This window comes from Marmota flaviventris, chromosome 10 (genome assembly GCF_047511675.1).
Source record: "Marmota flaviventris isolate mMarFla1 chromosome 10, mMarFla1.hap1, whole genome shotgun sequence".
Lineage (NCBI taxonomy): Eukaryota > Metazoa > Chordata > Mammalia > Rodentia > Sciuridae > Marmota > Marmota flaviventris.
Window position 1 is genome coordinate 40,353,192 of NC_092507.1, and position 22,666 is coordinate 40,375,857.

A 22,666-nucleotide genomic window follows, 5' to 3' on the forward strand; every position below is an offset into this window, starting at 1 on the left:
TAAAGCCCCAAAAGTCACTGGAGACCTTCACCACCTGCCCCAAACTCCTTTTCTGGCTTATCTGCTGCCATTTCTTCTCCATTACTACTTACCCACCCAGGTCTTTGCCTGCACTGTTCCTCTGCCCAGTATGCCACTCTCCTCTGTCGGTCTCATTCTCCTAAGAGCCTTCTCTACTCACCCCAGACAGCTCGCCCTCACTGTGCTACCAGGAGCTAGAATGGATTTGGTGACCTAGAGTTGTACACATTCAAGTTATCCAGGGATGTTGTAGAACATAGCAGCCACCTCCCCTGTTGGGAGTCCCTTCTCCCCAAGGTACCTGACGGTTCGCTCTTTGATTCCACAAACATTTACCTTGCTGGATTACAGTACAGGGTCTGTGCAAGGCAGAAAGTAATTGTCTTCAAGAAGCTTACATATCATTGGCTGGGGTTGGGCTCAGTGGTATAGTGCTCATCTAGCATTCATAAGGCACTGGGTTAGATCCTCAGCACCACATAAAGTAAAATAAAGATATTATGTCCACCAAAAAACTAAAAAAAATAATTTCTTTTTTTAAAAAAAGCTTATAGCAAGTGGCTCAGAGGAGGAAGGACTCTCTAGTGTCCCTGCACACTCACACCCCACACCCCTCAATGCCTCCGTCCTGATAACACAGAACCTCTTGGCCCAAGCCTTTGCTCTTGCTGTCCCTCTTACTTCCTCCACTCCACCACACTAACTCCTCCTCCAAGGCTCAGCTCAGAAAGCTCCTCTTCCTGAGGCCTTCCTAGTCCTCTGGGCTGCCTCAGAGCTGCTCTCATCCCCCTTTATATTACTAAGTGCATAGATGTCACTACCAAATTTCTGACCATCTCAATCCCTAGGCTAAGCACAGGAGAAACTCAAAGATCTTCACAGGGTTGCCTTTGAAGGGTCCAAGCAGAGAGAAATCTGAGTAGAGGAGGTGACACATATGACACATATGACAATGGTCACAGGCCAAATCCCTAGAGTAGGACATTGATTGACACTGTGGTGGCCACATTCTAAAGATTAGGAATGGATAAGCCCCAGGACTCAGGGTGCTACAACCCCCATTTTCTATAGGAAACCCCCTGACAGTATTATAGATAGATAGGGACTTACAGACCCCCCAAAAAATCAGTAAGCTGGGGACTGAGCTGGTTGTCACAGCCAGAGATGTCCTGACACCTGGGAGACTTGGCCCTCCTACTGCTCCTCAAAGCAGCTGTGTAGATGCCCCACGCCCCGTCTCCCCCAAGTGGGTGAACCCACCTGCCACCTCACTGCACAGGAAGGCTTCCACAGTCACTTTTAGTTCAAAAAGGTTCCCGAGGCTTAGTTCTACTCGGAGTGGGAGGTGATGAGGCATGGGTGTGGTGGGCACACAGGGGCTGGGCCCAAGAAAGCCCCCAACAACAGAGTGGTCTCAGGGCAAGCCAGCCTCCCTGGGAGGACTAGAGCAGTGAGGGAAGAGCAGAGGCCCCTGAGTCTCAGAGACTCAAATCCAGGGTTTGTCACCAACAGCTAAGTGGGCCAGGAAAGTCAGCCTCAGAGTCTGGCATGTGCTCAATGGAGATGGCAACTTTTCCATTGGTTGTGATGTGAAGGAAATGGAAAGAGCCAGGCAGTTCTATTGGACAGCACTTGCCTAGACATGTGAGCCATGTTTCTATTCCTTGTGACCAAAAATCTTGACTGACATAATTCTGGGAATGTAGCTCAGTGGCAGAATGCAAACGTGGCATATGCAAAGCTCTGGGTTCAATTCCTAGCACCAGAAAAAAAAAAAAAAACCAAGTTTCTCTATTCCTCATGATTTTAGTACCTTCAAACTCTGGGTCCCACTAGAAGGTATGGTCCTGTTTAGATTCCATCTGGCACATCTGTTCAGCCAGGGGGTTAGCTTTTGGTCTAGGGATTCATGGCCAGTCTGGGTCAGCCTGAGCATCCCAGTACCCTGACACGGGAAGTCAACCCACCTTGGACCAGGAGTTCTCCTTGCTGAGCAGGTCGGCATAGAAATAGGACATTTTCCACTGGCCCTTGTAGGTGAAGCACCACATCAGCTCCCAGTAGCACATGTGGTGAAACTGCTTCCAGTGCTGCTGGGCTTCGCAGCACTCCTCAAACCGCCGGATGGCCTGTGGACACCTCTGCGTCAGCCTGGTGTGTCCTGCCCCACCCTCTGCACCCTTTGAGACCTCCACCTCCACAGCAGACCTGACCTCCTCCAGTGCATGGTGGTCCAGCCCTGTGCCAGGCTTGGGTGGGGCCAGGAGATCTTCTTTCTGTCCTGGTTCTACCCACCAAAGTCTTATATGTCCTTGGGCCCATTACTGCCCCTCTTTGGGACTCTAGATTTCAGTCACAAAATGAAAAGGTAGGACAGAGCTACACTGGAGGGGATAACAGGAAGTGGAAGGAATTAACATGACAGTGATAAAATAATGTCTATCAGTAGCCTCTATAAGATTACCTGTGCCTGAGATATTTGTCCTACCAGGGCCAGCTAGAAACCCCAGCACTCCACACTGTAGAATCTGCTGTGGGCCTTGACTTAGTGCTGGAGTCTCTACCAGTACTGTGACCCTTCCCATCTCTAACTCTCCCTGGCTCCCCTCAGCCCCTGGCAATACCACTCTACTCACCAAGGTCCAGCCTCACCATGCTCTGAACAAATGGCTTTTCCTACTCTCCACCTCCCTTAAGCATCCCCCTCACCTAGAATATCATACAGCACAACAAATCATTATGTACAACTCTAACACACCATTAAAAAAAATGGAAAGAAAAAAAATCCTACAGTACAGATACCATGTCCTCCTTCATTTTCCCAGACTGCGTTAGTTAGAAGTGAATCTCCTACCCTACACTTGTGTGGGTCCTCTCTTGGGGCCCCACTACAAGTCTGCTCTATCCACTAAGGATGCTTCTGTTTGCCTAACTTCCTGCTGGGCTGGGAGACCCCAAGAGACCCCCAACACTCACTGCGTCAATGTTGCCTTTGATGGCTTCAATCCGCCCAGCAAAGAACAGGAAAATGGCGCCCTGCAATGACATATATAAGGTATGTATGGGTCCGTGGTGTGCTCATGGGCTTGGGGGTGCTTGGCTGAATGTGGGCTCACCTTGGGGTATCGATTCAGGTAGGGCTTCAACAGCTTCTCTGCCTCCTCGATGTTGACATTCCCAGTACCTGGAGGAGGTAGCCAGGGGAGCATAAAACATTACCTTCACAGGCTCCTGGTATTCTTCCCAGCAGCCTACCAGGGCCTTCCTAGGGCCTCTACCTCCCACTCTCTGAGATAGGGATGATAATTCTTCCTATCTCAAGGCAACATAAGAATTAAATAAGATAATGCAGATATCACCCTGGCACATCACAGAGCTCAACAGTCAGGTGCCAAAATCTGCCAAGTTTGTGTCCAGAAACACAGAAACAGCATCTTCACTCCCTGCAAGGTAGGCACAATCATGCCAATTTTGCAGATGAGGAAACTGTGGCTGGAATGTGGTTACACTGGAAGGAACTGAGTGGCCAGCAGGCTAGGCCACAGGATAGTCAATGCGGCTCTGTTATTTCTGGTTTCAGTAACCCACCCCCTTTCCCACAGGCCTGGACATAGTTTGCAACCTCTGGTCCTTGGAGACCACTAGACCCGGGGCCCCACGTAGGGCTCCTACCAAGCACGAAGGTAAGGAAGGTGTGGTAGCACAGCAGCAGCATGACACAGAGCACAGCCCGAAAGCTGTGTCCTGAGGCGCCCTCCTCCAGCTGGAGTAGCCCATAGTCCTGGGGGAAAGGAGGACAGACTGAGGTTCCCAGAGAGAGCCAGGGGCCTGGGAGTCTCTACTGCTGAAGCAGGGGCAAGAGAGCACTAGGCTTGTTTTGGAAACCTGGAGGCCACAGCAGCTGCCCCCAGGCTGTGTGACCCTGAGCAAAGGGTTGCGTTCTACTGTCAGCCTTGTGGTGGGCTCTGAGAGCCAAGCAGCTTGGTCGTGTTGGGAGGAGGTGTGGTGAAAGGAAAATCCTAACCACAGGGTCTGGGCACAGGTGGGGCCACGAGTCCGGGTGCCTGGGAAGGCTTCCTGGGGGAGAAGCCTCCAGAAGCCTCCAGAGCCTAATTTGGGGAGAAGCAAGGCAAGACCCTCCTGTAGTCCCTGCCCCTCAGTCTGTAGTCTGCAGCATTATTGTCCTTCCTGTGTCCTTCCTAAAACACAAACCTGACCTGCCTCAAACTCTCTATGACTACCCTGCCTTTGGGACAAAGCCTAGGCTGGATGCTGCAGGTTAGGGTTACCTATCCTACCTGGGCCTTTCTCATACTCTTTCTTTCATCAGCACCCTGAGACCCTACCTGCCATCAGCAAAACTGACAGGATGGACCTTTGAAGCCTCCAGTCATGGACCACAGATGGTAACAAAAAAAAAAAAAAAAAAATCCTTTTTCTTTTTTATTTTCTTTTTATTTTATTTTTTGTTTTGGTACCAGGAATTGAACCCAGGGTCGTTTAACCACTGAGCCACATCCCCAGCCCTGTCTTTTGTTTTCATTTTGAGACAAGGTCTCGTTAAGTCCCTAGGGCCTCACTAAATTGCTGAGGTTGGTCTCGAACTTACAATGCTCCTGCCTCAGACTTCCAAGTTGCTGGATTACAGCTGTGCACCACTGTGCCTGGCTGACAACCCAAATTTCGAGGGCCCAAAGACAGGCATTCAGTATCACCAAGCCTCAGGTAACAATCTCCCTCCTTGGCTCTCTCCGTCCTGATGGTATCTAGAAGAAAGCTCCAGACCCATGCTGGCATGTGTCAAACTCTTGCCCTAAATTCCCTCTCACAAAGAGAAGCAGCCTGAGGTTGAGTTAGGGGGTCACTATTTCATAAGATTGTGTGGCCCTCGTAATTTTTTTTATAATAATGTTCTTTTTTATAATAATGTTCTAGCCAAATAATATACACTTCATGTAATATGGTTTCATTAAAATAAATTCAAGTGAAAATTGAGTGACTTTTGAGAAAAGTAATATATAAATAATACCGTGGAGATCCACCGGCAGGGCAGATGTCAGGAAGGGCCAGAGACAGTGCACCTCTGAGCAACTCTTATCCAGCCCGTAGGGATCCCTTGTTTCACTGAGAGGTGACTCAGGGGAGGCAGGGACTTGCTCAGGGTCGCAGGAAGGGCATGAGGCTCCTGACTTCCAAGCCAGTGCTCCTTCCAAACCACCAGCCTCCTCCACCAGAGAGCCCTCAATGGGGGCTGGTAGGTAACTCAAGTTCCTGCTCTCAGTAAGGCTTCTGGGTGCTCAAGTTCTCTGGTTCCTTCTCATGTTCTGAAGCCCAGGATGGCTCCCTTGGGTATCTCCCAGATGAGGTGGGAGCACCAGAAAATTGTCCTGGAGGGAAGGACTTGCTTAAAGCCTTGAAGTGAGGAAGAATCAGAGGGGAAAAGAACTCCAGGTCCCTCAGGGCTGCCCTTCACACCCACCCTCACCCCAGAGCCTCTCCTCCATGTGAGGGGCCAGGGAGGGATCAACTGCCCCATAGGACCAGAATGGAGTGAAGGCAGACTCAGAGATCTGGGCTTTCTCCAGGGTCACATACTGAGGGGGGCTGAGCCTGGACTGGCACCTAGGTCCTCAGCTGCACCCTGTCAAGCCCAGCTTCAGTTCTGGGGAGGAGCAGGACAAAGGCACTAAAAGGCAAGTGTTTACCTTATTTCCTGAAAACCCCACAAACTCCAGGAGCCGCAGGATCCTAGTGGGAAGCATGGACAATGTCTGCAGGAACAGAGACAGCTGGGTACAATGAGGGCACCCCAGTGTGGACAGGGAACCCCACCCCACGGCCTGCTCTTTGAGTAGACTTCTGGACAGCAGAGCCCTAACTTCCCTGACACACATGCCTTTGGAAAGGTCCCTAGTCCTATGTGGCAGGGACCTGAGCAGCAACACCTCCTAAGAGCAGTGCTTCCAAGTCTCCCTGTCTGAGCACACACTGTCCCCTCTGCCTGGAATACCCTTCTCAATCTGCAAACTCCGTGGATCCTTCAAGATCCAGCCAGATGCTTATTCTGTCTCCCAGAAAAACTTCCCCAGCTCTCCTGGAAAAGGACTAGGCTCTCTGTCCTCTGCTGGTCACCAGCTATTTCCAGGCCTGTTGCTTTCCCTGTCATTAAAGCCCTGATATAACTGATTTTTCAAGTTCTAGTGCTATAATGATTTCCCCCATGGTAAATTTTGAGCCACCAATTTGACACACAGATGCACAGATGGAGTCTCTGGAGCCGAGTCCAGCACCCTCCACCCACGCCCCAGCTCTGAGCCTCTGAAGGTTGGTGATATGTGAGGTTTATCTCTGGGTCCTGGTGCCTGGCACATAGCCAAGCATGGTGCACTCAATAATGACCACACATGGCAGAGACATGCAGGGGAGACTTATCTGGAACCCAGACACTGTGGAAATGGGGAGAGGTGACTCCCACTCACCAGGTTGAAGGCTCCTACACCAAGCTTCACTCCTCCTTCAAAGTGCCTGTGGCTCGATCCCTTGCAGTACTGTGAGGACTGGACAAGGTTGTCCAACTCCCTGTGGGAACAGGCAAAGCTCTGTTTCAGTCACATGCTGGGGGCAGAAGCTGGGGTCCCTTCCAGCTGGGCCCAAGGTCAACTACACTTTAGCCTGATCTAACTCCATAGTGGTGGATTTGCACAGTTCTAGAGATCCAGAGAGCTGATACTCAAAGAATTTCTAGCCATCTCTCACCATGACAACACATTCCTCACCCTGAATTTCAGCCACACTGACCTTAGCATGCCTCACCCCTGTCTTTCAGGCATGTGTTCATGCTGTGCATTCTGACTAGAACAGAGTTGCTCAATCTGACAGTTTAGGTAGGCTAGATAATTTTGTTGGGGCTGTCTCTTGCATTGTTTAGTACATCTCCAGCCTCCACCCTCTGGATGTCAGTAGCATCCTCTCCCCAGTGGGACATTGCCAAACATCTGCAGGGGACATAATTACCACCAGGTGAGAATCACTGGCTAACTTGAAACCCCCCTCCCTCAGGAAATCTTCCAAGAGTTTGCTTAGTTGGAATCCAACCTTTTCTTCCTGGTCACCAACTAAAGATCTCTTAGCCCAGGCTAAGCCAGAGGTTCTCAGGATGTGCCTGCTGCCAGGCATGATGGCACATGCCTGTAATTCCAGCAACTTGGGAGGCTGAGGAAGAGGATTGCAAGTTCAAGGCCAGCCTCAATAATTTAGCGACCCTGTCTCAAAAAAAAAAAAAAAGAAAGAAAGAAAGGAAAAGAGAAGAAAGAAAGAAGAGGAAAGAGAAGAAAGAAAGAAAGAAGAGGAAAGAGAAGAAAGAAAAGGGATATAGCTCAGCAACAAAGCACCCTTGGCACCCTTGGGTTCAATTCCCAGTATTTTAAAAAAGTGCTTGGGGCTGGGGATGTGGCTCAAGCGGTAGCGTGCTCGCCTGGCATGCGTGAGGCCCGGGTTCGATCCTCAGCACCACATACAAACAAAGATGTTGTATCCGCCGAAAACTAAAAAATAAATATTGAAAAATTCTCTCTCTCTCTCTCTCAAAAAAAAGAAATATATATATATATATATATAAAAAAAGTGTCTGCTTCCTTCCTGGACTATCAACGTCTTATGAGTTTTTTATTGGCAAGCACCACTGAGGCTTCTCAGCTCCAGGCACTAGAAGACAGTAGGGAACAAAACGACCAAGCACAGCCCCATAGCACCCATCTTCTATGGGACAGCTCCATCAAGTCACTGCAAGAGTGAAGAGAACCTCAGAGGGGAAGCCCTGGGCCCAATCTCATCTGGGAATCAGAAAGTCTTTAGCTAGGAGGTGACATTTGAGCAGAAAATCTAAGGGGTGAGTTGGAGCTAGCCTGGTACAGAGTGTTTCTGACCAAACATCATATCCAAAGGCCCTGAAGCAGGACTCAGCTGGGCATATTTGAAGAACTGGGGGAAGGCCCAATGTCTGAGGCAGAGTAGAGGAGAGGATTTGGCAAGGAAGGTACGGAAGAGCTCCCAGGAATGGCTGGATAGTGACCAAGAGTCTTCTCAGAGCAGAAGGAGCCTCAGGAGTTGGCAAGAGGTGACCTAACCAGGTGTGTTTTGGAGACATCATTCTGACAGCTGACAGGCAGGCTGTGGGGCCAGAGCACTTGTCTGGCTCCTTGGACGAATCCTGTGCTCCAACCCAGCCACACTTGTCACACTGATGAGCAACACTTATCTGCAGGGAAACAGTCACACTACATGGGAAAGGTGAAGATAAGTAGTCTCACACTTTCATGGGAAATAAGTTTTAATGTAAAATTTAGGGGGATACTGAGTTTTTAGAGCTTTATTTGATGATGGATTATAGATAAAGAACTGTGGAGACATACTGGGTAAAAGTGCTCTTGATTGTACCTTCATTCTTTCATTCATAAACACAATCTATGTCTGGCCCACAGCTGAAAGTCAGGGATCCACAGAGCATGGAAATGATTCTGGCCCTCAAGGGTGGGGTGTGTGTGTGTGTGTGTACAATCTGACTACTAAAGGAGTTGAGAAAAGCTTCATGGGGAAAGGATCATGGCCTTCATGGATATGTATGAATTCTGCTATTCCTCGAATGACTGTTCTTGGGTTTGTCTCCCTGCCTCCACTAGACCAAGATATTTGTGTGAAATCTGGGTCTAATTTTTCCCTAGCATAGGCTCAGCCACAGAGAAGGCACTCAGGAGATCAAAGGAACAGATACAGCCAGAAAACCAGGGGGATATTATTTCAGAACACTGAGACACTGGGGGTGCAGAAATCTGCCTGAGCTCAGCACGCTAAACTTCCAGCCCCCAGCCAATACTCTCTGCCTCCTACAAAGCAGCCCAGGGTAGTAGATGCCGCAGCCCCAGGCCTCCCAGCCCTCCTGCTGGCAAGCCCCACTCACTTGTAGGTCTGGTAGCTGTTTCGAACTTTGATGCCCCCCTTGATGAAGCTCACCATGTTCTCATCCTGCAGAAGGGAGAGATGCTGAGAGCCAGCCCAGGCTTGAGAACCAAAACAACCCAACAGGAGTGTGGGTAAACACAATGGGGTATGTTCATCCAAGACAATATCATACAGCCACATGAGGACAAGTGAAGAAAGCAAGCAACACATAGCCTGAGCCCTTGGGAAGTTCATAAACACTGAAGCATAACAATGTGCTGTTCAGAAAAACTGTTTTTAACAACAGGTGGGGGATGAAGGAAAATGAAGATAGTGGCTTCCCTGTGGAGGGAAGCCAGGATGGTGGCAGGATCCCAGACGGCAAGAAGAGTTTCCACCAGTGCTGTTCTTGGGGGTTGAAGGTGTTTATTATTTGTAGTAATATAATAAATAAAATAATCCAAGTGTGATGGTACGTGCCTGTAATCCCAGAGACTCTGGAAGCTAAAGCAGGAAGATCACAAGTTTATGGCCAATCTCAGCAATTTAGTGAGACCCTGTCTCAAAATAAAAAGTAAAAAGGGCTGGGAATGTGGCTAAGTAGTGAAGCACCCCTGGGTTCATTACTCAGTATGTATAAACAAACAAACAAACAAACAAGCCTTTCATGGTGCAATTATTATAGTGAGTCCTAAACCAAAGATTAGGATTAATTTAATTCTAATCACCAAAGGTCCCAAAAGACAATTAAAAAAAAAAAAAAGAGCTAAGAATAACAAACAGCACCCATGTGTATCCCTTCCCTCCAAATATCCTGATAATGTTATAACTATAAGCCAGGCTTTTTAATAAAATAATGCAGTGATAGTTCTCATGAATCCTACGGGGTGGTAAGGAGGCTGTTTGCTAATCCTGTGACCCTGAGAAAATGACTCCTCTAAATTGCCTCTTCACTGGCTTCTGAGTTGAAGATTAAATAACAATGTAAACATATATAAAAACAAACTGACGTGTATGACGTATGGAGAAAGGACATACTTTGCTGTGTGCAAAAGCTTGGTGCACTGTAGGTGCTACCAGTGTTGACTGGATGAATCAAGTGTAAAACGGGCTTTGTGGGCTGGGGATGTGGCTCAAGTGGTAACGCGCTCGCCTGGAATGTATGGGGTGCTGGGTTTGATCCTCAGCACCACATAAAATAAAATAAAGATGTTATGTCCACCGAAAACTAAAAAATAAATATTAAAAAATTCTCTCTCTCTCTCTTTAAAACAAAACAAAAAAAAAAAAAAAAAAGTGGGCTTTGTGACAGGGCTCTGTGACAATGCCTGTTGCCCCATGTGGTTATAAACAGGAGCAGCAGCAATGAAAAGGTGGAAGCCACACCCCAGGAATGGTTGGGAGCACCTGTGCTAGGTGGGAGAGGAAGAGCACATTCCCTCCACAGTGAGGCTGGCCAGGACCAGGAGCTGGGGCTCTAAGCCTCAGGCCTCACCTGAACCACAAGGGGAGGGTCATGGTGCTATGTACCCATCTGGCATGGACATGGTAACTGATCTGAAATTTCCAGCCTCCCAGCAAAAGGAGAGGTCCCTACCTGCAGGAATGTCAGCGCCGCTCTCTGCAGCAGGCACTCTGCATAGCAGACCTCAGCGTGGATTTCCTCTGTGGGGGAAAAAACAAAATACTGCAGCCAGGAGATGGGGGCGCCAATCCTCAAACCCCCTCTTTTCCCAAAACAAAGGGAGGCTGTGTCAGCACCTCCCCTACCTCTACCCAGTCACCCTGTCCAAAGTTAGCTCACATCTCTCTCCCTAGTCTTTGGACTGGCTCCCAGCCCTAACACCCCAAATATAGGCACAGACCATTCTCCTTCCCCAAGTGTCACTGCAGATGCCGCTGCACCCTGCACCACTGCATGCATTGTTTGATACTAAAACCTATCAGTGCTCTCAGGTGGGTGAGATCATTTGTCCCTGTGCTGAAAAGCCCCAAAATAACTTATGGTTGGCTACTGTCACCCAATGTCATGGCCTAAAGATGCCACCTGGTCTACAACAGCCCAGATCAACTCTTCTGCTGCTGCTGCCATCTGTCTAAACCTGGGGTGTCAATTCCTAAGACCACTTTCCCCTCTGGGGCACACGGTGTCACTAAGGCAAGTACATCAGTGCACCTGATCGACACTCCATTCTAAGCACCCTTTGGTCCCCATGAGTCTCCCTTTCCTCAGTCCAGGTTCTCAGCCAGGCATGCTGTTGGGTGGGCAGGTCTCCTCACACCCTTACCAGAGGCCATTCCTGAAAAGGTCCCAGGCCTGACACACCCATGCCCCACATGTAGGCCCAGGGCCCTGCCCCCGTGGTAACTGGAAAAAGAACTGCCCCTCCCCTCACTCCTCAGGTCTGGAGCTGGGCCATCTGGGCTGGGCACAGATGCCACACCTTCTGTGAATTGGTCCATGGTGGGGCGGTGCACCAGGTTACTGAAGGAGTCTGTCACAGAAGACTTTCTCCTATGCCTGAAAAGGAAAAAGAGGCCTCCAGTTATTAGGTGGGGATAAGAGAGAGGACCAGCCTAGGTCTTTGCCCCTCTTTGCTATGCTCCAGAAAATTCCAAGGTGTATAGGATTCTCCAGATACTGAACTCCTGACATTCCCCAAATTCAGGACTTTCCTACCCCTTTGTCCTGCTGTTGTCTTCTGGCTGAATCCCTGTCCTGCTTCCCTCTGCCCTGACCAGCACCTGGTCACACTCCAGGGCCTTCTGAGGTATTACCTTCTCCAGGAGTCTTTCTCACTTCGTGGGCTAGACACTCAAAACCCTATGAGCCCCCTGAATCATGCTGAATCACTCTCTGGGTCTGTGTCCCTGCCTGGTGGTACAGGCAACAAAACTGCCCCAGTTTGATAATCTAGGTCACCACATCTGGCCCAGGCACTCAGGGTCTATTGGCCCACTTATACAGCAAATATGGATTGGACACTTTCAGTTATGCACCAGGTCCTGTGACCCATGTCCTCATGCAGTTTCCAGAACTACCCATCATCATATATTATCACACCCATTTTATAGATGAGGAAAGTTAGGTCCAGAGAGGGACCTGCCAAGGTCAGATTTATGAAGTGACAGAGCTAGATTTCTCTCCTAGTCAGCACTGGTACCTGAAAGTGGCTTGGTAACTAGAGCAGATGACAAAGGTTTACTGCAGTGCTGGCAGGGACGGCTCTCAGCACTTGAGGACAAAACCTCTTAGCCAAAAGCAACAGCACTAGTAGTGGCATTCTAGACACTAGGATAGGACAGGATGGCAAACAGGGGGACCTCAAACCCCAGACCCTGCCTCCCCATAGCCCCAACCTCTGACATAGCAACTGTGCTTCCTTCATCATGTTGCCGGCAAGCAGGATGTCCTGGGGGTCAAACGTCATCATGGCCTGCATCTCCAGGATGGTGGCATACGTCAGCGAGTGGTACATGCTCTCCTTGGTTCTGCCAGAGAAAAGGGACATTGAGGGCACCCCTCCTCCAGCTCCAGATGTGACTGGACAAGTGCAAATCACCTGCCATCCCCTTCCAGCTCTTCATGAGGGAAGCAGGTACTGTCTGACCCTTTCACTGCCACTCAGAAGACCTCGGATCAGCTCTTCCACATCCTGCTGAGGGGTCCTAAATGACCTTCCAAATTTGAGCCTCAGTTCCTCCTCTCTCTGGGAGGGGTGGTAGCAACAACGTAGCTTGAGGACTAAGGTCCTGGAGGAGTGTGGACCTAAAGCTGCCCTTCCCCAAACCTGGGCCCGCCTCTTGTTTCTGCCCTCACCTCCAGCAGGCAATCCCTGGTCCTATCTGTTCCCAAGATCCCTTCTATCCCCAAGCCCCAACCCTGGGCTAGCTCTCATTCCCAACCCCCTTGATAGCTGTGCTCTCGATCCCTTTGTCCCATCATCTGACCACTAGCCCCTGGTTTAACATCCCAGTTCCACTGGAAACAAGCTCCACCCCTCCATGGTCTGGCTACAATGAATACTGCACCATTGGCCTCAATGAACCACCCAGACCTTCCCTGAGAAAACCCCATGCTCTCCTCCTCATTGTTCCTGTGCCCTGAGATGCCCCTCCCCTGCCTCCAAGCCTCCTGGGAATCCAGGGCTCTTCCTCAGGGTCTGTGTGCCTATGACCAGGCACAGGCCACACTGAACTGTCATCAGCATAGACTCAGCCATCTCCAAAGACTATGAGCACCTCAGGGACAGAGCTTGGATGTGACTCACCTCTGTCCTCAACCTTTGCCTCCTGCCTCCCTGCTCCTCCACAGCCCTGGGCTTTCCCAAAGACGTGTGTTTGGGCAGGAGGGGGGTGGCATTTAGCCTAACATATGGAGAGGGCAGAGGGCAAGGAGGCATGGGAACTATGCCAGTTTGGGCCTTGGTGGCTGTTCTGCAAAAGGGGGCAATGATGCTGGCTGGCCTGGGCCCTGTGGCCCTTGGGACTGACAGGAGGGAGCTGCTTGCCTGGCACAGCAGCAGTGTTGCTGCTTCCCCACGTGCCCTTGTCAATTATTTACAAAACTCCTCAGTGCCAGGCTTATGCTGGGAACTTCACAGGAGAGAGAGATGACTAAGGTTTATAGACAGTTTTATCGTAAAATCATGTGACTCTAACCGTCTTCCTTTCTCGTTCATGAAACATCTGTAGATTGAGTTGCTTTTTTTTTTTTTTTTTTTTTTTAATACTTCTGAGTGACTCTTGGGTGTTAGGCTCCTTGAGAGTCAAAGATTCCTGAAGGAAACAAAAAGCTGGAGGACCCCTCGCAATCCCTGCCTGTCCTCAAGACACCTCATCAGGCTTCCTCTGGGGATAGCAGTTTGTGGAAAAATGGCTGCCTGAAGTGGGGCCAAACTTAGACTTCAGAATCCCTTAGACACAGAATGGAGTTTCAGCTTTGCCAGTTACCAGCTGCATGATTCTGGTAAACCTCACAGTTTCTCTAAGTCTCAAGTTTTTCCTCTGTAAAATGAATACAATAACTCTTCTGTCCAAGGGTTATTGTATTTTTTGAGTGACACCCAGGTCAGGGGCCACAATGTCTATGCTCAGTAAATTGAGCTCCTCTGTGTCCTGCTAGGGTCAAGGTTAATTCCCAGCCCTCTCCTGGATGAGGGGCTTCCCAAGCAACACAGACACCCAACCCCCTGACGCCCCACAATAAAACCCTTCTTCAGACCTATCTAACTCAGGACCTAGCCTCTCCCTTCCTCTTCTTCCACAGGTCTCAGTCCCAGGAATCAGCCCCACCTGTCCAGCTTCCCTGCTGAGCCCAGTATGGTACTTGGCCCAGAAGGAGGGACAGCCCCACCTGTGTAGCTGGCAGGCAAAGTAGAATTTCTAGTCTGAGTTCCAAGGCCCCAACATGCATCTGTGGCTAGAATCCTAGCCCTGTCTCAGCCTATCATCTGGAAGCCCCCTAACTCTGATCAACACTGAAAACTCATATACAAAGGTAGGACAACCCCCAAACCTCAGTATGTACTCCACATGTTTTTATTTGCACACATAGAATCTAGGTCCCACACAGCTGCGCTGAACCCAGCTCTGCCAAACAATGCCCACTGGGATCCCACCTTCCAGGGCCCAGAGCAGTTATCAAGATGGGGAGGGTGCTGGAAGAGCCATCAACAGAGCAGGATGCTGTGACTGGGGACCCCTTGGCCACTTGAGGTAGCCTCAAGTTCTTCCTTCCTGGCTTGCACCCAACAATTAGGCCTTATCAGCCATCATGACGGCCCTTGCTTCCACCATCTGGGCCTTCTCATCCTGACCCAACCTCCACTGCTCCTTCCTGGGCCCCCAACTCTAGTCCCAGCCTAGGGCCTCACTTTCCAAGTATGTCTGAAGGCAGACACAGCCCTCTACCTCACCTTATCTCTACTCCCTCCTCATCAGAGCTCCCACTTCCTAGTCCCTCACCTTGGTCTTCTCAAAATTCACCTCACTGACCTCCTCTCAAGACAAGCTGCTTCCAGGGGACTGTACATCCCATTCACCTTCCCTCAGACTGCTGGGACCCTTCCCTACTAGTACCTGCCGTAGCTCTTCCCACTCCAGCCAGGTTGAGGGTCTCCACCCTCAAATACACCAGAGCCTCATTCACTGTAGGTTCATGCACAGGCTATTCCCTCTCATCCAGCCCAGAAGTTTACATGTCACTTCTTCAAGAAAGCTGTTTGAAGCCAGTTTCACAGGCATTTGATCTGTGCTGCTGCACAGAGCATTGTACCTAAAAAGGTCCTATGTTTGGTTTAATTCTCTGTTATCACTGCCTCAAAATTCTTTTTTTTTTTTTTTGGTACCAGGGATTGAACCCAGGGGCTCTTAATTGCTGAGCCTTGTCCCCATCCCTTTTTGTATTTTGTTTAGAGACAGGGCCTCATTAAGTTGCTGAAGCTGGCTCTGAACTCAAGGATCCTCCTGCCTCAGCCTCAGAAGCCATGGGATTATAGGCATATGCCACTGTGCCCAGTTCAAAATTCTTAATTTGGAGCTAAATGACCCCACATTTTCATTTTGCAATGGGGTCTGAAAATTAGGCATCTTGCTGGGCACACACCTATAAGCTAACAGCTCGAAAGATTGAAGAGATTGAAGCAGAAAAATTCCAAGTTCAAGGCTATTTAGGAAGTCCCTGTCTCAAAATAAAAAAATAAAAGATAGCACATTGGCTAACATCTGTAATCCCAGCAACTCAGGAGGCTGAGGCAGGAGAATTTCAAGTTCCCGGTCAACCTCAGCAATATAGTGAGGCCCTAAGCAATTTAACAAGACCTTGTCTCAAAATAAAAAATAAAATAAGAGGGCTGGGGATGTGGCTCAGTGATAAAGTGCTCCTAGATTTAATCTCCAGTGCGTGGGCATGCACACACACACACAAAAAAAAAAAAAATGGAAAAGAAAAAAATTATGCAGCTGGCACCAAAGCCTTCCTGACCCCCACGTGAGTTGGAGTCCCTGTGTAGCTCTCAGCAAGCTTATGGTTGGTTTCACTATTCCCCTGCTGGGACCTGACCCCTTAGTCTCAAGTCTCAACAAGTGACCTTTCTCTTGGAGAAATTCCAGGATGTCCACATGGACGCACCCTGAACTTCCTGTGCCCAGGCACATGCAGGTCTGTGCACACCCTTTCCTACCTCTTCACTCCTCCTGGTGGAGAGGCAGCATGAGGCCTTCCTATGCAAGGTGACCGCCTCCACCCTGCCAAGACCCAAGAGAGCACAGTGGTCAGAGTGGGGCCTATGGGCCAGGTGGCCCTGAATTTAATCCCAGCTCTGCCACTTATGAACCATGATCACTTATTTATCGAGAAAAATTAACAGGGTAGACTCCATGTTCCAGAGACAATGCTTTGAGACGGACATAGAGCTAAGTACCAGAGATTAGCAGAAGAGACGTAGGAAGGGAGCTTGGTAAACATAGTGACTTCCCCTGGGAGTAAAAGAGGGATAACATCCCCTATAGCTAAGGCAGACAATTAAACAAGACAACATGTGACAGTGAAATTGAATCCCAACCTCTCCTGAAGCTTCAGAGGTTACAAATGGGGACCAGGACTGCTTTTTAGCAAGAATCATTTTCCCTAAACCAGTGGTTCTCAGTGTTGAGGTATTTTTTGCCCCCATAACATGCCCCTCAAGGACATCTGGCAAGTTCTAAAGATTTTTTTTTTTTTTTTTTTTTTTTTTTTGGCTATCACAGGTGGGACATAATTTGCTCCCCTGGGGACTTCTGGCAATTTTGGAGACATTTTTGGTTGCCACAAGGCAGGGTAGGGAGAGCATGCTATTGATACTATCACCTGTGGGAAAGCACTGAGGCACAGAGGCTACCCTGCTCTACATGCAAGGTAAGAGGGGCCTCCTGGGAAGACTGATTCTCTAGGGTACCTCCTTTAGAGTGAGGGTTTTGTCTTTGGAGTGCTTCCCTGAGGTGAGGGAGAGGAGGAGGGAAAAATCCCTCCTCAGGACCTTTTGGTAGGTTCATTGAGGGCCTGGGTGTAACATGCCATGTGATTTTAGTGGGTTTTTTTTCCCCCTATGCTCTGATTCTCTTCTGTTGGCCCCAAGTCTACAGGACAGTCCAGAGTTAAACCAAGGTGTGACCTGGTGTTCGCTAGGCCTCAGGGGATGAGGAGAAAGGCCAGTGTCAATGTTTGGTGTGTGGCAGTAGAGTCCTGAGATAGCCAATTTCCAGTGCAGGAGGTGGCTATGGTCTGGGGTCCAGGAAATGGGAGACAGGAAATGACCAGGAGGGAATTGGGAGCAAGTAGCCTTCCAAAACTGTTGGGAAGGGGCTAGGTGCAGTGGCACATGATGTAATTCCAGAGATTCATGAGGCTGAGGGAGGAGGATTGCAAGTTCAAGGCCAGCCTCAGCAACTTTATAAGAGCTTACCTCAAAATAAAAAATTGGAAAAAAGACTAGAGATGTAGCTCAGTAGTAGAGGATCCCTAGGTTCAACTCCTAGTACCTCAAAACAAAAAACAAACAAAAACTATTGGGAAGGAAACCTGGACAATGGAGCAGGATGACTGGGTCACCTGAGTCCCTCAGAGGGTGAGAATGAGGAATAGTTACCAGAAAGACTCATTCTGATCCTCACATCCTGGATCCCCCACCACACCCCAGAAGCTGGGACCCTGAGCCCAGAAAACAGAATGATGAGCCAGTCAACTCCAGAAAAAGTGAACAGAGGGCTGGGATTGTGGCTCAGTGGTAGCCCTGGGTTCGATCCTCAGCACCACATAAAAATAAATAAATAAAGATATTGTGCCCAACCAAAAAATAAATATTTTTTAAAAAGTGAACAGATCAGGCTTGGGGACTTGTAGAAACCAGTGGGCCTGCCTGGGCATTAGCTTTCCTGGGATCTGGGGAACTGGGTATAGCAATATAGAGGATATCGTAGGACTGAAGAGAGGGAGATTAAGGAAAATAGGCAGATGACATAATTGGACCCCAGCCTCCTCCCCCCACCTCAGAATTCAGGCAGCCCTGGGTTCTCTGTCCAGGCTTATAAATGGAGGATTCTTTTCAGGAAACTGGACCATACCAGATGCTGACATCTGGGGGCCAGCAGCTCTCTCCCAGATCTCACCAATCACAAGGCTACTTGGTACAGGTTTTCCAGCTGGCCTTTGAGTGAATTTACTGTTAACTATGACTAGGGATCATCAGGTATCTGAGAAAATACCCCATGAGAGAAGGGTTCCCACCATTAAATGAATTCAGGAAACTGGAGAAGCCAAGATCATATGAAAAGAATAAAGATCCTGGGAAAAGAACAGAGCATTTTGAAAAGGGATAATAAGTTGTGATGATAACAACAACAATGATAAGTTAGAAAGCTTACTATGTCAGGCTCTGTCATATGGAACCTCACATTCCAAATGTAGCTATAAAGAAGACAACAGGTCCACAAATCAAGAATAAGACGTTATAGGAAAAAAAAAAAAAAGAAGATCCACAGAACAATACAGAATACTAAAAAATTATCATGTACTTGTAGAAGCAGTCAACAGAAGGACTTAATAATGAAACTGAGGAAATTCCCAAAAATTGGAGGAAAAAACGAGAAAGAATCAGAAAGGGGAACGGGAGATAAGAGCCTTAGAAGAGGATTGATCTAAATAAAGTCAGGAAAGAGAAACAGAATATAAAGGGAATTTCCTAGAACTGAGTCTCAAAAAAATAATATGGGATAAAAAAAGACCTTTGTTTTAGCACATCACTGTGAAATCCCAGATTTTCAAGAATAAAAGGGAAGATCCTAAACATTTCTAGAGAAGGAAAAAAGATCACATGAAAAGTAGAATTAGGATTCAGAGAGACAGAAGATGACAGAAAGCAGGGGAGTGATACCTTCAAACTTCTGATAGAAAAAAATGTTATGTTCATGCAACTCTTTGTTAGGAAATTTCTAGAGGGCAAATTCTGGAAAAATCCAGTAGAATATGTGAGAGAATGAGCTGGGTTCAAGGAAACAGGAGAGAGGCAACAGGAGCCTGGGGGGGCAGGTAGCTGGGAGGTGGCCAGGAGACACGTATATCCAGGTTTCCAGGAAGAACAGGGACTGAGAGCTCACTTGGTATTTGGACATATAGGGAAAAACTCATGATAGGATCAACTGGTAGAGTTAAGGATAAATGTGTAAAGTGTGACTCTACTTTGGGTACAACCAGAGAAGTGAAAAATTGTGCTCCATCTGTGTACTATGAGTTGAAATGCATTCTGCTTGTCATGTATAAGTAATTAGAACAAATTTTTCAAAAAGTAGTAAGTAAAAAAAGGTGACTTTCAAAAGATATATTCCATGCTTGTATGAATATCAAAATGGATTCTACTGTTCTGTATAACTAAAAAGAACCATTTAAAAAAAAGAGAGAGAAACAGCAAATAAAGAATATAATCAAAGTGTGGGATCAGAAGTTTAAAAAAAAGGTGACCTTCATGAAATGAGAATTATATCTCAGTTTTAAAGACAAAGAAAAAAATGATAAGAAAAAGCAGTGTAGACATATTATCAAGAAATAAGGCAGCAAACACTGGGGAAATTGATTAAAAGATCAGTGCTCATTATTACCCTACTGATCTTGAAGTAGGCAACTGCGGGGAAAATAAGCAAAGCCGATGGAGAGAAGAAGCCCCAATGGACTCAGCAGGAATAAGAGGTAAAGTGGGAAGAAGTGAATAAGTCATAGCGACCTTAGAGAGGTCTCTATGGTGGCTGCTCAAAGGCTGAGGGACTGGGAGCCTGAGCCATTTTATGGGACTTCTCAGTGGTCACGGTGACCCAGAAAGCTGAAGGCATTGAGTTACATGAGGTTCTTCTCATACAAGACCTCTGGTTCTCCATGACCAACATGCCCCATCCCTACACACACATTTGCACACGCATGTGCACACGCAGCTCTGCCCTTCACCCCCACTGGGGCTTAAGCTCACCTGGGTTTGAGGTAGCTGAGTGCTTCTGAGAACTGGTTGGTGAGGAACAGGTCCAGGGCCGTCATGCACTGGTCCAGGGCCTCATGGAGGTTGCTCACAGGAGTCCTGAGGGGAGAGAGATGGGCCTCAGCTCCTCCTGGCCAACTACCTCTCTGGTTAGCCTTGAATATCTTTCCCAAGCCCTTCCAGGCTGCCCACTCTGTACTGGAATGAAGAGACAATTTGGACCCACTTCTTAATGTCTCCAAGGGTGAGAGGAGGAGCAAAAGCGTGTGTGACATCTGAGATCTTCAGGAGGGGTGGGGGAGGGGCTGAGAATAGACAGCAAGAAGACCTCGGAATAAATGTATCTTACCCTCCACAAGAGCAGTGGGAATCCTTGTGGCCTTTTTGACCCATTGGGCTCTGCTGCCCCCCTGGGGGGGTGCAGCTCACCCACTAAGTCCCACTTCTGTCCCTCCTTCTCCAGGCCTCCTCCTGTCTCTCAGGCCTGCACTCTAGAACCCCAGACACTGTCATAATGGGCCATGGAGGGCAGCAGACCGTAAAAGCAGCCCGGGGCATTCCATACTGCAGTCTCACCTTCCCAATGACACCTTCCACATACCCGCCCGCCCCACTTCTCACATTTCTCTGATGTCCTTATCTTCTCTCATATGTGATATATTTTTGTGTTTATGGTCTGCCTGTCTCTCTCTCTCCACAAAAATACAAGCACTAAAAGACAGGAATCTTAGTTTTGATCACTGCTCTATCCCCAGCACTTAGGACCTGGCACAAAGTAGGCTTTTAACGCATATGTGAAGTGAATGAATGAATGAAAAAATGGGAGTAAAAAACTAGGAAAACAAATTCCTAACTTTTCTGATCTTCAGTATTCCCATCTAAAAAATAAGATGTGAAATGAGAAAGATCCCAGAAGTCTAACTGATAATCTTGAGAATGCCTCTTCTCAAGGGCTCTTGTGAGTGAAGGAAGGTTCCAGAAAGGAGCTCAGTGATATAATTGAAGGGAATTCCTATTTCCAAAAAAATAGTAAAGAGAAAACCTCTTCTCCACCAAGTAAACTACCTATACCTTGAGGCCCAATTCTAGTGCTTCCTGTTCCATACATCAGATCTTCCCAGGCAAAATGAGATGTGTCCCGTTTAAACTCCCATTCATTCTCCCAAATATGTTCTCCCTCAGTTCTGCCATTTTAATAAGTGACACACCTCTGCCCAGTTTCTCAAGCCAGAAATCTGACAGTTATCCTTGACACACCCCTCTCACAGGCCTCCATCATCCACTACATCACTAAACACTATCAACTATACTACCTAAATGTCTCAAAACCATCCTCTTGTCCAGCATGATGCCCCAGCCTTGTAATACCAGAGACTTGGGAGGCTGAGGCAGGGAGACTGTGAGTCTGAGGGCAGCATCAGCAATTTAGGGAGGTCCTAAGCACTTAGGAAGATCTTGTCTCAAAAAATAAAGCAGGCTATGGATACAGCTCAGTGATTAAGTGCCCCTGGGTTAAGTCCCTAGTACCCCACCACCACCAAGAAAAACCCTACCTACCCCTTTCCATGCCCAGTGGCCTCTAGCCCAAGTCTCTATCATCTTTACCCAAGTCTGTTCCGATCACTTCCTACCCCTTCATCACTTCCTACCCCTTCTCCCTTTTTAAAAATTTTTTAAAAATACTTTTTTAGTTGTAGATGAACACAAAACCTTTATTTTATTTGTTTTTATTTTTATATGGAATTGAATCCAGTGCCTCACACACTCTAGGCAAGCACTCTACCTCTGAGCCACAATTCCGGCCCCTCAGCTAGACAGTTTTTATTCCACATTTCATGTCTCTCAACTTGCTTCTTTATTATCCATTTGACTTATTAGGTTCTGAATACTTTCTTTCTTTTTTTTTTTAATCTTTTTTTTTTTAAAGAGAGAGTGAGAGAGGAGAGAGAATTTTAATATTTATTTTTTAGTTATCGGCGGACACAACATCTTTGTTTGTATGTGGTGCTGAGGATCGAACCTGGGCCGCACGCATGCCAGGCGAGCGCGCTACCACTTGAGCCACATCCCCAGCCCTGAATACTTTCTTTAGGTCTTTCATTTCACGACTTCCTTCTTCAGGTGTGTCTCATCTGTTTGTTATTTGTCCAGGATATTGATTTTTTTTCATGTTGATTATTATATTTTTCCTTTCCAGAAATTCTTCTTGGTTCTTTTTCAAGTATGTTTTGGATATTTTAGATAGTATTTTGTTACCTGCTTATCTTATTGTTTCAAGTTCTTCTTCAATTTCTATATATTTTTGGGGGGAGGGGGTACCGGGGATTGAATCCAGTGGTACTTTATTCTGAGCCACATTCCCAGTTCTTTTTATTTTTATTTTGAGACAGGGTCTCACTAAGTTGCTGAGGCTGGTCTCAAACTTGAGGTCCTCTTGCTTCAGCCTCCTGAATTGCTGGGATTACAGTCATGCATCACTATGCCTGTTTGAACATCTCCACAATTTTTTTTTTGGGGGGGGGTTGGGGGGAGGGACTAGGGGTTGAACTAGGGGCACTTGACCACTGAGCCACATCCCCAGCCCTATTTTGCATTTTATTTAGAGACAGGGTCTCACTGATTTGCTTAGTGTTGCACTTTTTGTTGAGGCTGGTTTTGAATTCCTGATCATTCTGCCTCAGTCTGTCTAGCAGCTGGGATGACAAGGA

General features: G+C 47.8%; 1 protein-coding gene across 2 annotated transcripts in view; it reads right to left on the reverse strand.

Annotated features, from left to right (window-relative positions):
• Positions 1-22,666, reverse strand: part of Ttc39a (tetratricopeptide repeat domain 39A) — a 36,455-nt gene that overhangs the window by 8,089 nt on the left and 5,700 nt on the right. The window contains exons 2-12 of one of the 2 annotated variants that reach the window (XM_027944895.2): positions 19,953-20,057; positions 12,319-12,450; positions 11,403-11,479; positions 10,556-10,623; positions 8,978-9,042; positions 6,501-6,600; positions 5,727-5,792; positions 3,694-3,802; positions 3,138-3,205; positions 2,998-3,057; positions 1,989-2,150 (exon numbers count right to left, since the gene is read on the reverse strand). In XM_027944895.2, coding sequence (XP_027800696.1) covers positions 1,989-2,150; positions 2,998-3,057; positions 3,138-3,205; positions 3,694-3,802; positions 5,727-5,792; positions 6,501-6,600; positions 8,978-9,042; positions 10,556-10,623; positions 11,403-11,479; positions 12,319-12,450; positions 19,953-20,057 — 1,012 coding nt within the window. Of the gene's footprint in view, positions 1-1,988; positions 2,151-2,997; positions 3,058-3,137; positions 3,206-3,693; positions 3,803-5,726; positions 5,793-6,500; positions 6,601-8,977; positions 9,043-10,555; positions 10,624-11,402; positions 11,480-12,318; positions 12,451-19,952; positions 20,058-22,666 lie in introns of those variants that run through there. The other variant, XM_071617815.1, reaches the window with a different exon arrangement.